Consider the following 14,515-nt stretch of genomic DNA (forward strand, 5'->3'; position numbering starts at 1 on the left):
ATTATGAGATTTTCTAAAATGATATATATTTATGTATATATATATGCTTATGATGTTGATATGTTAATTCGATATTCCGAATCTATTATTGCGAGTTATTATATGTGATGTGATTTTGTATATTATTCAGTTGCGTTGATTACCATGTGATGGAACTCATATTGAACTTCATAGCTCACTCTCTTTTATTTTCAATCTTTTCAAATAACCCACCCGGTTAGAACGTGGGCACAGTATCCAGAGGGTCTCAGCTCAATTTTGTTAAATATTTTAGATATATTAATTGGCATTTTATTATTATTTAGAGTTTGTACTATTTTATTTTGAACTGTGACATGAGACTTCGGATTTGATTTTTTTTGTTTATTTACAACTTGCATTACATTTAATTTAATTTTAGAATATTTAATTATTAATTAGTTATGCACGGACCCCGATTTTTATTAAAAACATAAATAAATGCCATCTTTTTCCGTTACTAAATTTATAATTAAAACTTTGAGGAATAATAAATTAGTATTTAACTAAGTTTTCTACTAAATTAAATAAATGTTTTAAGATGACTGTTTTCGAAACTTCGATAGCTCACTAGATCACTTCGGTGGTTAATGTAATCTTCAGAATTTGGGTCTAACATTTAGGCCGGGTTGGGGAGATTACAAAAAAGGTATATAAGTTCTTGAACCTTTCTAGTAAAATCAATTAAACTCCTATACTTTTTCCACTTAATTGAGTCCTTAAACTTCAAAATTATAATCAATTAAGTCCTTTAACCGTTAAAGTTAGCGGTCAACCATTAAAGGTTAACTATTGTCGCTTTGAGGGGCTGTGTTTGTCACTCCAAGGTTGTCACATGGTGAAATCTAGTGTTTTATAATTAAAATCATTTAAAATTTATTAAAATTATAGAAGACTTATAGAATATTATAAAATATTATAAAAATAAAAAATATTATAAATTATAAATATATATAAAAGTGCAAAAAAATAAAAAATTATGTGAAAAAATCATGAAAATTCAAAATTATATGAATTGCGTAAAAAAAAGTAAAGTTATGAAAAAAATATTAAAATTAATAAAATTTACAAAATATTATAAAAACCATAAAAATTATAAAAAAAACTAAAAATACATGAAAAAATATTTTAAAAAAATATCATTTTCTTTTCATTTGCACACTAACCATCATTTAATCATAAAAGCTATTTGTTAACTTGTACCCCTTTATCCATCGTCGATGTCAGAAGAGTGTTTTAAGATGCAAATTAAAGAACGCAAGTGACAAACTGGCAATCAAGGCTATATATAAAATTGTAATTTTTTTTAGTTTTATCCTTTTTGTTATTTTGAATATTTTGTAATAATTTGTTTGTAATTTATATAATTTTCTATTTTATATTTTTTTGCACTTTTCTATATTTTTATAATAATTATAATAATTGTTTATATGTTAAAATTTTCCATATTTTTTACAATATTTTAATTCATATAACTTTTTTAATAATTTATATAATTTTTGTATAATTTATAATAATTTTTATAAATTTTTAGTCATTTATAATATTTTTATAATTTTTTGCACTTTTATATATTTTTACATATTCTTTTGCAACTTTTAATATTTTAATTATTTTTATGATTTTCTATAATCTTTTTAATGATTTTTTAATGGTTTTAAGTATAAAACACTAGATTTCGCCATGTGACACAATCCTGACGTGCCAATGGCGAAAACAACCCCCAAAACTACAGTTGTTACTCTTAATTCTTAAATGGTTGGCCACTAACTTTGACAATCAAAGGATTTAATTGATTGTAATTTTAAAACTTAGGGTTCAATTGAGTGAAAAAAAATATAAAAACTTAATTGATTTTTTTTTTTTGGAAAAGTTTCCTTTAACCTTTTAAATATTTATTGATATCGTTATTCTATGTATTATGACCTCTGAAATATATGAAAAAGAATTTTAAAAATTTTAATAATCCATATTAAACATATTTTCACACAACATATATAGCACAAATTTCTCATGCGTTTTCTCCGTCCATTTTAAGGATGGCTTGGATTACAAGTTGAGATATAAAATACACGTGGAGGTGTAGAAACTCCTTGATGGAAATTGGAAAAAGCCAATATGTAGTTCTATGAAAGCAAAAATAAAGTGTGATAGCTATAGCCAGTGAGGGCTAAAGGCTCAATCATATTCATAATACCCCACAATTCCTTTCCTTTGGACGCTTCATGTGATGTAGCTATATAAACACACAATAGACTTTGCTAGCACTTAGTAAGTTAATACAGTAGATTGTTATACCCACTATGATGTTTCATGTGGACTCTTTAAAACTCTTAATTATAATTTATTGTTAACGGTTAATACGATAAGCAAGTATACTCATTAAATAGTATTGTACAATGTTGTTACGTCAGAAAAAGACAACCTAAGATACATGTAGGATCGATGTACCATAATGCCAACTTACCTAAACTAACAGTGTCTGTTTAGCTACTGATATGACCTATTACGTGTCACTATAAAACAACGAATGATCCGCTATATAAATCCAAGAGATCAATCCCGTCATTTTCATTCTTCTCTTCTTCAACCTCCTCCTCCCCCACATAAGTGAACCAACCTCATCCCTCATCCTCATTCCCTTATTTGTTGATAGTTGGTATCTACAAAAATACAAATATATAATACATAGCATATTTCTCAATTTTGAAAACCCTTCACTTGCTTGATCAATTATTCCTAAAAAGTTAATAATAACAAACGGTCAAAAATCAAATTTCCATATATACCCACCAATTTAAAAAAGTTGCTTCCAATCACTATCTTTTTCTGCATTGGATTCATGCTTTCATCATCATTCCTCCTTTAAAAATTAAAATCAAAGATTACCCCTTTTTCACTATTCACATTAATCTCAAGTTTCCTCTTGCTTTCTCTTTTTATAAATAAAATTACTATTTAAGTCATAAACACTATAGATATTTAGGTTAATGACATTAACTTGAAAGAGATAAGGACATGTCCACCAAGGCTTCAAACAAAAACATTGGCTTTAATGGGGCCTAACAGAAGAAGATTTCCCAGAAAACTGACAAAATAAGAAAAAAAGGAAAGAGTATATTGCATATCTCTAATTAATAAATTCAACATCAAAGTGGATGAAGTTGGGAGCTGTGTTATCAACGGATGCGGGCGATCATGAGCCAAATCAGGCGCCCAAATTTCGGCAACAATACCCCCATGTGTTAGGTGTGCATAGACGCCTAATTTCTTTATGTTTTTAGGGTCGTTTTCATTGATTTTTTTTAAATGCAGTATTTAATTGAACAAAATTGAATAATGTAAGGCCTAAATCTTTTTTTTCCAAAATCAAATTACGATTCGATCAATCCGAGTGATGTAGACTTCTATTTAGTAACCAATATGGACTCCATTACTTGTTGAGACTTGAACTAATAATAACCCCACTTCTAACACTTATTAGACGAAAATAAAGGACAAAAGAAATTGGTGAGAGTTTATCAATGACAAAAAAGAAATTTCATGGAAAGTTTGTTTTGATCATAAGAAGCCACTTAGGTTACGTGCTTGCTTTTAGCATTTTGGGAATTAGCTTGTTAGCATCCAACTCTAAAGACGAAAAATATTTAGGTATGTCTCTGTGAGTTGAGGTTGATTTTAAGTTTAGTAAGGTTATAAATTTTCACTTCCATTCCTTCTTACGTGTATAAGACAGGATAATTAAAAGTTTTTGAAATATAAATTTTATAACAATTAAGTTATATAAACATTGTATTGTAGGGATGAGTGTTCAGTTGGATCGAATCGAATGAAAAAAATTCGAGTTAACCAAGTTGACGAATTTTATTTTATCATCCTAACTCGATTTGAAATTTTCTCAAATCAAGTGAGATGAAATTCGAATAGAATCGAATCGAATATATTTGTTCGAGTTAAATTAAAAAAAGAACATTGGGTCATTGTAGCCACTAGCGCCCACTGTAATTAAATTTGTTATTAACTTTCATCCCCTCATAATTTATTTATTAATCTTTTATATACAAATTAGCTTCTTTGCTTGCTTAGTTACTTCAATTATCTTATGATTCTTGTAACTATGTATTTTTAAATTAAAAATTATATTAAATGTAAAAAATGTGATTTCTTAATAAAAATTATTTTAAAGATAAAATGTGAAATTGATACCAACAAAAAATTTTAACACGAATATTTTATGCCATCATCAATAATTAATTTTATCAAAAATTGATAAAGATTCAGTATGATTAAACAATTCAGTAAAATAAATATTACAAAATGTGAAATTAATTCAATAAATAAATAGTAGACATAAATTCGAAAAAAAGAAGTTTTTTGAGGTTTAGGAGGGAATAAAAGTTTTGGGGAAAAGTAAGAAGAAATGTTTTGGGAGGAAAATAAAAAGGAAAAAAAATTTAAGAGTTTGAGGGGAAGTAAAATTTTTGAGGGGAAAAGCAAAAAAGTTTGAGGGCGAGCTGGGGGTTGGAGGAAGGAAAATAAAAGGGTTTGATATTTAGTTTATTTGAGTTATTCGAATTTGGAAATTAAACTTAATTTGAACTCGAAATTCAAAAAAGAAAATTGAATTGATTTGTTTAACTGAATAATTTGATTTGAATAATTCAATTTTTTTGAGTCAAATCGGATTTTACTCACCGAATAGTTCACATAAGAGTGGCACAAGAAACCATTTAAGGATAAGGTTTTAAGATAATGCTTTTAGCACAAATTGTGGCTGATGGTTGATCTTGTGTCCCTTTTATTTTCGAAGGAGTATCTATAAAAGAAAGAAAATTTGGAATTACTCCCTCGATTGCCTCTTTAGTAAAATAATTGTCTCTTTACTAGACCCCATCTTAAACCCAAAGTTAAAGTATGATTTGAATGTATCCGATATGGTTGATGTATTTAGACAGTTGAAAGAGCTAAAGAGGTTGGATTGATATCATAATTGTTGCCGTGGTGATGCTCTTCGTAGAGCTAATACTTATTATGTATAACAATAAATCTCTGAAAAAGTATAAAAATAAATATAATAAAAAAATTTAAAAACAAATACATAATAAATTCCTCTTATAAACTTCTTTTAAAATAAACAAATATTTGAATCTATACTTTATGACATGGAGATATTAAGATGTGAAGTATTTACATTCAATACTTACCTTGTTAATATGATTTTCTAAAAAAGGATTATTATGATTTGTCACCAAAGATACTTTATTGTATATCATAACTATTTTACTTGTTTAGTTTCAAAAAATAGGTTTTTTTTTTCTTTTTGTTGTTTAAAATAGAAAATATGAAAGAAAACATGTTTAGTTGAAATTTTTTAAAATAATTTTTGAAAACTGAAAATAGAAAAATATGAGAAAATTAAGAAACAATATTAGTTAATTTCAGCTCACGTCCATTTCTTCATAGACCTTTCAATGGCTGCAACTCCGCAATATCTTCTCTCAAGAAGAGAGGAACTTCTATACAAGCACTTTGGATAATATGAAAATCAAGTAACAAACTTGTTTTCAACTTCTTCTCGCCCAACCTCATTGGTGCCATCAGCAGATTTAATGATTTGAGTCTCTCGGTACTGTCATCCTTCAAATACATGCCCCATAGAAGAAGCACCAACTCACCTCCAACTATAGATCTAGACACTGGATATAATATCATTCCATGGACTCTTAATCCTCAACATTTGCAGGAACTGCAATAGTCATCTCATCGGAGGTGCAGCTATTGTGCAAAATGACAATGACATGTTCCTCATCTCTGTCAAAAATCATAAAATCACCTCAACAATGCAAGCCAGGATTCTGACTCTTCGATCATCCCTAGCTCTAATCAAAATTCATAATATTTCATCTTGTATGTTAGCCACTAAAGACAAGTGGACAAACATTATCTTTGGCGAAATAAAAGTGGGTTGGAAACTTTTCCCAGCATTCCACAACACTCAAAAATATTCTTGAACTCAATAAAGATTGTTTAAGATATCAGTGACAAACAAAAACTCTAGGGAAACAAGAAATTGGGTAGCGTGTGCCTCAACATCTAATATTTCTTTCTCAAGACCATAATCCTTTCATCTTTTTAATCTTTAGAGTAAACTACTTTACTAAGTTACTAAACTATTAATAGATTTACATTTTAATCTCTTAACTTCAAATTACAAAATGATCACGAAACTACTTAAAAAGTATTTATCTAAGTTGCTAAACTATTCAAAAAATTTTATTTAAGTCATAGAGCCGATAAGTTTTTTTCTTTAAATCCAACAAACAAATTTCAAGCGTCGATTCATTAATCAATACGATAAATCATTACCCATTTATGAGTAGTAAATTCAACTTCAAATAAATCATATCTACTATGTTCTTCTACCCATCTACGTTTGTTTGAGTTGACGGATTCATCTACATTTCAGATAAATCATATCTAAACTTTTCTAGCCAAACAAGTAATGTCTAAACTCTTTAAATTTATTTCAACTTAAATCCCACAATCTCACGTGTAAATCCTACTTAAAGTAATTCCGATTTAAGCCGTCTATTGTTTATGCTTCTGTATTCTAGGAAGGAAAGAAAACACACAATAAAACCCCCAAAAATGCGAATCTGAATTTTCAAAACAAAACAATCATAATTTTGGGTTTGGAAGTTAAAATTTTAGGGTAGCAAGGAATTGAGAGTTGAAGCGAGTCATCGTAAACCTGCAAAGCATTGAAATTTCAAATTCAATCATTACCACAGCATTTGGAAACGGGAAGACTGACTATCTGCACTGCAAGTTAAGTCGCAAGTCCCAAGTTTGTATTTGAAAGGCCATTCCTGGTTCAAACAAGAAGGAAGAAATATCCTAGTTAGCACAGCTTATGTTAAACAAACTTCTCTCATCTGCCCATCCGGTCCAAACCATTCAACACTTTTTTTCCCTCCCCCTTCTAGACAGTACAGTCAATTAGACTATTATTTCTAGTTTAGACACAACTAATATCTATTATTATATTATTTACAATGTTACAAGTATCCGGGTCTTGTTTCATTTACACTTCCGCCACCACATGCCGACAGCTTCCCCGTGCTCAGATTTGGCAATGAAGCCTGTGCCTGCATCTCGGCAAGCTCTCTCACGCGTAACAAAATTGATGCCGGAATCGGCATCGAAGGATGCTTCCGCGAATTTGCCTACATTCCCAACCACAAGGAAACCATACATTATTGAAAAGAATTGGACTTATCATGTTAGGTCTTTCAAGGAGAACCTCTTCCACAAGGAAAAAATGAAACAAGTAGAAATGGTGCTTTTCAGGTATTTCCGTACGCAGGATACAATTGAGAGAATTAAATTAGAAAAAGGAAATGATATCCCTCACCCCTTTGTCCGTAGGTGTCTGGGCAAAGCTAGCTTTCAGCAGATTCCGCCATTTGTCCTGCATAATAACATTTATTGAAAAATTTATTTTTCCCAGCCATAACAAATTCTTATGTTCAACCAAATGGCAAATTATTTTTTTCACCATTTGTTACTGACAGGAAACTCTTATGCGTACCTTGAGATCAACAGAAGTTCTATACGAATAGGATGCAAAGGCAAGCCTTTTAATCTCAGACCATCGGCCAGCTCCATACTTGGACACACCCTCAACTAGCTTCATAACCTCAGAGAGAGTCCAAGCTCGATGATGTTTCCTTCTAATTCCACCTTTTGCTGTTGGCACTGTAACAACATTATCATCTGAAGTATCTCCAGATGGATCTACATATTTTAATCCCATATTCTGCCCCATATCAGTTGGTGTCGTCTCTTTCTTCGATTCAGCTACAAACTGAAAGTAAAAACAAAATGTTGAACAAGCAAATAGAGTTCAGTTTCAATCAACTAAAAGAAAGTGCAAGGTAAAACATGGCTCATATTATAGACAACATTTACTTTTCACCTGTTCTGGAGCTTGCTCAGGAGTAGATTTGGCTTCCAAAACTTTGTTCATACTCCCATTGTCCATTTGAGAGCCATGTACATCAAAACCCTTCTTTATAAACGTAGCTGTCATGCCCATGCCACTGGGATGGAATTTCTGTATAAGTCAATTCAGGTTGCATCAGTACCATAACATCTAAATCTACAAGGCAACAGTAACACAGGTGATAGACTTATAGTCCCACTAAAGCATGAAGTGAACACCCTTCCAGTAAAAGACGTGTCAAAGCAAGAAGTAACAACACATTCAATTCACAGGTGATATTGAGTTCCAGAATTTCAGAATTTATTATCTATCAAGTTGAAAATGCTCAGGTCAGAAATAATACTGATGAATGAAATAATAAACCAACTAGAGATGCAAGACAAATGCAACCTTTTGCAGAAGAATATGAAAGCTAGCAAGGTAGCTGAATGTTCTTTCCAAAAGCAAATATCAAACTAAGAGACCTAGATATTTAAAGCCAAAATCATATGCTGAGGTAGATAACCAGTATTATCTTTTTCACATACCAAAAGTGCTGTGACATTCTTCCTTGGTCGGCTTCTTCGAATCCGATAAACACATGGAACCTGAATCCCAAATCCTCCAAGGGAATCCAACCTCGTGATAACAGTTCTCCCTTCCAAGGACACATTTCTAGCAGGCCTAGCATGAGCTTTTGAAGACAGGGGTCTAAACCCAATGCTTTTAGTTGAAGCAATTGACCTGCCACTGTACTCTTTGGACTCTGCTTCCGAAAGTTCTTCAATATACCGCTTTGTTGGCTTCCGAACTCTCTTTGCAGCTCTCTGATCTGCAGCAAGATCTTCACTTGCAAAATTGTTTTCCACAACATTATTTCCCAATCTCACCTCCGAAGTAGTTTGATGATCATCAATTTGACTGCTAAGGTTATTGAGCAAGTCCTCATTGTATTCAACTGCAACCGCCAGGTGTTCTTTCCCAGCACCAAGATTCACATTGTTAAAACCATCTTCATTATCCTTTTTCACCAATTTGTTGTCTTTAATTACAAAAGTTGTAGCAGAAACATCACAGGAATTGGTCAATCCCATAGCAATCCTCCTTTTAAGCCACAGCTTGTCCTTAACAGTAGTGTCTCGCCCAAATGTTGCCTTAAAAACCTCATGAAGTTCTTTAATTGATAAATTATCCAAGCATATTTCGCCCTTCAACTTGGAAAAATCAGGTTTTGAACTAATACAACCTGTAGAAGTTGATGATCCACCTTCTAGCGGCCCATCCAGAGGCTTTAAGCACTCCCCAACTCTCCCAGATTGAGTAACATGATCATCACTCGAGCTTTTAGCACCAGAAGGAACAGTTTCCTGCAAAGGAATTTGAGATTAGAGCTTCTCATCAATACTGGGCAATTTATTATGCTGTTCAGAACAGTGGCTGTCTACATTCACATAAGCAGAAGAATTATCAGGAGGTAGACATGCTAAGCAGAGCCTGCTTGGTAAGGTGCAAAGAAAATTGAAAACATGAAGAATTGGAGGACGGGAAAAGTAGACAGAAAATATACGTTTTCTTTCCATTGGCATACTTGGTAGGAAATATGGAAAAATTGAAAGAAAAAATAATTTTCTTTCAATTCATTGCTTGGTAGAGTTGAAAATGAGAGAAAATTTTTTTTCTAAAAAATGCTTAATCTAGTAAATATGCACACTTAACTTACATCTCTCTCACATTCTCTCAGCTTATCATTCCAATTTGGAATGATTTGTTTTTATGCATTATAATGGAAAATAGTATCTTTATTCTTTTGTACCACTCAAATTTTTATTTTCTTTCCACTTTTCCACCCCTTTTTCATCCTTTCACTCTTCTACTCAACCAGAAGCACACTTAATGTTTGGCTTTCCGCAAACCTTCTTCAATGCGCCATACAATATGATACGGCCAAGGAGGATTCAAGATTATTAATAGTTCAATTAATGGTAAAACAACTCACTTCAAATCAACCACATGCTTGAACATGTACAAGTAGGGGGGTAACATTGAAAGATCAAATACAGTGAGAAAAAAGAAAGAACCTAAAAACTATAGTATAAAATAGTATATATCAACCCTCCACTCAACCCCCCCCCCAAAAGAAAAAAAGGGAAAGAAAGAAGATAACACTGTTCTCTAAGTAAGGACTGTTAACCCCTTCTTATTAGCTAGCATGTAGTTGATAAAATCATTACCCGTTTTAAATATTGAAAAAGATACTCATGTAGACATGAGTACATAAAAAAATCTTTATCCCCTATGTCAGATTATTTGAATTAAAAATTACAGAGAAAAAAACTAGAAGCAGCTTTGATTTCTTCTTCTTAAAAAAAGGGGGGAGAGAGAATAAGTCATGAGAATGATAAGAACAAAAAAGAATGTACAGATGTACAATGTTCGAGGCTGAGTAGCTGTTAGAATATGTAGCAGCTTAACAGCTAGACAATTGTTCTCACAAGACAGAAGTTCTTCGAATTCCAAGAAGATAGTTTCCCCTAAAATCGGAGTACAAATGCCAAAAATTAAGGATTAAGGCCCTCCTAAAGCATCAAAATCCATTAGTAGATTATAACATATTCTCCCTGCTCAAAGTAAAAAATAAAGCTTTGACAAAGTGATCTTCAAGAGAAAAAACAGAGATTAAGCACTAAGCAACGTTTACATGCAAATATGATAAGCATCTCCATTAATCCATTTAAAGAGAGTTAAGAATCCAAGCGCAGAAAAAATTGGGAATACCTCAAGGTATGCACTTAACTTTTCGGTATCAGCTTCTGTGTTCTCAGATTGTGACAAACCTGGCAAATATTAATCATTCAGAAGATTAAAATATCTAAGATTATCACATCAAAATTGAAGAAGCACCATGGAGGCCCTTGTACTGCAAGTCAGATTGCTTTTGGCCCCCTCTACTCAAAAAATGGGAAAATCGGTCCCTGTACGTTAGATCAAAAAGCCAACTAGTCCTTCTGCTAAAAATTTCATCCACTTTTATTGTTAAAAACTGGTCTCTCTATGCCAACATGAGGTACACGTGGCACACTACGTGTAACTGTTTGGTTGTTTCTTCAGCCACACCAATTTTTAACAGTAGAAATGAATGAAATTTTTAATAGAAAGGGCTAGTTAGCTTTTTTATCTAACATACAGGAACTAATTTGTCCAGTTTCTTAGTAAAGGAAGCAAAATGCAATCTGACTCCTAGCACAGGGGCCTCTATGGTGCTTTTACCCAACAAAATTACATGCAAATGTTAATCCTGAGAGCATAAAAGCTGACACAGCAAGACTGGAAGTAATGTCAGCAATAAATAATTTGAAGAAAGCTACCCACTGCAACTTCAAATTCAAAGCTAGAATTTCAAGTTAGCCTTTTCTTAGTCTGCATTGCTCATATTTTCATTCTTGAATGATGGTTTTAAGAATCTACTTCTCAGTACTGGTTTAACCAATTCCATGGGCTTTGCTACATCCAGGGAGATTTCTCTTGTACAAGTCTATACCTACTTGACATTTGGCATTTTTTAATTTAATCATTTATGTATATATAAGGGAAAGATGTAAGTTGCATGCTTAATAGAAATGGAAATTTCTATGAAACAGAACAGAAATACACAAAACGCATGCAACAAGAAACCATCCCACACCATCAGTGCAGACTAAAATTGTTCATGATGTAGGGCTAAGGAAAGCATACCTTCTGAGCTTTCTAGTTGAGGCATGCCAGAGGGTGACACTTCATTAGAAATGCACCCTAAAGCCTGCCCAGTGTCTGCAACAATATGGGTCTCACGCTTCTCATTTTCAAGCAAACCCTCAACCTCCATGAGTTCATCATCTGTCGCAGGCACTAATCTTCCATTCCCATCAACCTGTATGAAATAAATTCCAATTTCAGATTGCAAATAAGAATAAATCAAACCAGAAGGTAGGAACTTAAATTTTTTTTTTTGTTGATCATCACAACTCATGAACTATACTTTCAATAAAATAAAAACTTGAATATTTCAATACTTTAGCAGAACTCAAGAAACCTGTGTGTTTCTCGAGTAAAGCCTACTAGCTGTGCGATATTTTCAAAAATCAACAGAAGGGTTACAAGTGTTATTTTATTTTTCTAAAGGAGATATATCCCTTTCATTCAGATATGTAAAAGCATCATTCCTTTTAATCTTTTATAACAGACTTGCTAACCAAGAACACTTCAAAAATAAGATTCAAGCTAATAGAATGACATAAAGTTACCTGACATTAATTAGCTTTAACTAAGCAAAAGCTCAAACATGGTATCTCCCTTTTAAAAACCTATTGTTCCAATACTGATTGTAAATATCGTATTACCTTCCAACTAATATTTTGATATGACCACATCATGTCATCAGAACCCAACCTGCACTCAGGTCATACTGACCTTCCCATTCAACCAACTTCTACACATTATTGTTTTCTAAATGAATAGATGGTAGATACTCACCAAATTCATTTGCCTTCCACAAACCAGTAACTAGCTAATTTGGCCCAAAAATTTGCTGATATATAAAGGACCAATAATCAATGACTGGTAGTGTAGAAAACACAATACAAAACTTCTAATATATTTTATTTGACACAATCAAATAACTTTCTTATTGATTTTTTTACATTAATGTAGCTCAGATATTAAACTAAAGCAAATCCAAGTCAACATTCTCAGTTCTTGCATGCCTACACGGAAAAATGGGAAGAAGGCACAAGTCATTTGTATATGGGGGGGGGGGGAAGATTAGCTGAAAGAGGTACCCGGACAAGCTTGTAAACAACTGGATCTGTAACATTCTTTGGTGAAGATAAAACAAAGTTACTTGTCTCAAGGCCAGTCTCTTCAAATTTCCCTTCATCACTCCCCTCAGCTTCAACCACTTTTTCCATGGAAAATCCAAGACATGCAGCTTAAAAACAAAAACTGGAAACCAATACCAAAAAAATGGCCAAATGAATAGATTCATCAATTTTCACTGCTATTTCAAAATGAAATTTTCATTTATGGACGGAAGAATAAAAAAACACAGCAAACAAAAGTCAAATCTTGCAGTTGCAATATGGATATAATTTATTAGGTCACTTAAACTTGCTCAACAATCAAATAACGTACTTTCTTGAATTGATTACCAAATTCACCGAAAACAGTCCAAATTTTAACACAGCGTACAATATAAATACTAATCCACACACAGACACAAAAATAAAACCTATATTTCAAAGTAAACAAAAACGTGATAAAACAAACTAATACATTAAAATTTCCACTTAAAAATATACAAAACAGCTCTTTTCATGCACCAAAATCCCCAATTCAATAAATTGAAACCCTAACTCTCAAATTCTAACAACCTAAAGTAAAATATGCACGTTCTCTAGCTAATTATATTTCCATACAAATAAACAAGAAAAAAGAAGGAAAGAACACATAAAACCCTCACAGTTTTCTATAAATAATCAAATAAATTGCATTTTAACTACACAAAGAGGAGGAAAAAATTAAATTTTAAAGAATAAAATTAAGGAGTTTGTCACCATAGGACTGTGATTGCTGACCGAGTTGACTCAGCCCCCTCCAAACGACAAACAAGAAAAGGACTGAACGTGGCAAATTTGTAGCGAGTTAGATGCGTTAAAACTGAGTTGATAAAGCGAGTTAACGAAATGAGAGAGAGAAACTTCGAGAATAAGGTAAAGGATTTTTCTTTTTTAGTGAGAAATTTTTGCGGTTTTTTTTATTTTCCGAGTGAATGCGAGTTTCCTTTTTGTCACGCTTTTTCAGTACGCTGAGTTCACTGTCATACAGTTCCGGATTTGAAATGTTCTTAATGTGTAATTTTATAAAATGGCGTAGAGTCCGGGATAATTTTTCGGGAAAGTCTTTTTGTCTTTTTGCGTACGGTTTACAGAATACTTTCTCTTAGGCTCGCTTTCTCTTTTTCTTTTCTATTCGGTCCGAACGAGATAAATTTAATTTTGAATTTTTGTATTGATTTAATTTAGTAAACTACAATTAACGTTATAATCTACATAAATAGAAAGTTTTTATTATCTTTCTCTTCTACAATTTAATTTTTTTCATGAAATAACTTTAAATGTCACAAATTTATGAATCAAAATCTAAACAATTTTTTTCTTGATCTCCAGCACTAATTATTAGATCAACTTAAATCTAAAGTATGTTCTTTTACTCGTCGATATGTATTAACCCACTATACCAAACATTGAATCGTCAATTGAAGCTCTCTAACCAGATTTAAAAAGAAAAAAAAACTTAACAATCTAGTTATTTAAATAAAACCTTTCAAATATGTCAATAGGTTAAATGAAAGTTTTTGAATAATTTAGTGATAATTTTGTAACTTTTTGAAGTTCAATGACCAAAATGTAAATTAACTAATAATTTCGTGGCCTTAAGTATAATTTACCCAATTAAATTTAGGTTGAAATCAAAAGATTC

At 31.8% G+C, this 14,515-nt stretch overlaps 1 protein-coding gene across 1 annotated transcript; it reads right to left on the bottom strand.

The window, feature by feature from the left end:
- Positions 1-6,847: 6,847 nt before the first annotated feature.
- Positions 6,848-13,866, bottom strand: LOC107913858 (uncharacterized). The gene is made up of 9 exons (XM_016842519.2): positions 13,591-13,866; positions 12,817-12,979; positions 11,735-11,909; positions 10,778-10,836; positions 8,551-9,369; positions 7,997-8,134; positions 7,610-7,885; positions 7,433-7,489; positions 6,848-7,244 (listed from the first exon to the last, which is right to left on the bottom strand). The coding sequence occupies exons 2-9, from the start codon at positions 12,943-12,945 to the stop codon at positions 7,077-7,079; spliced, it is 1,821 nt and encodes a 606-aa protein (XP_016698008.2). The 5' UTR covers positions 12,946-12,979; positions 13,591-13,866; the 3' UTR covers positions 6,848-7,076.
- Positions 13,867-14,515: the final 649 nt, after the last annotated feature.

Source organism: Gossypium hirsutum, chromosome D10 (genome assembly GCF_007990345.1).
Source record: "Gossypium hirsutum isolate 1008001.06 chromosome D10, Gossypium_hirsutum_v2.1, whole genome shotgun sequence".
Lineage (NCBI taxonomy): Eukaryota > Viridiplantae > Streptophyta > Magnoliopsida > Malvales > Malvaceae > Gossypium > Gossypium hirsutum.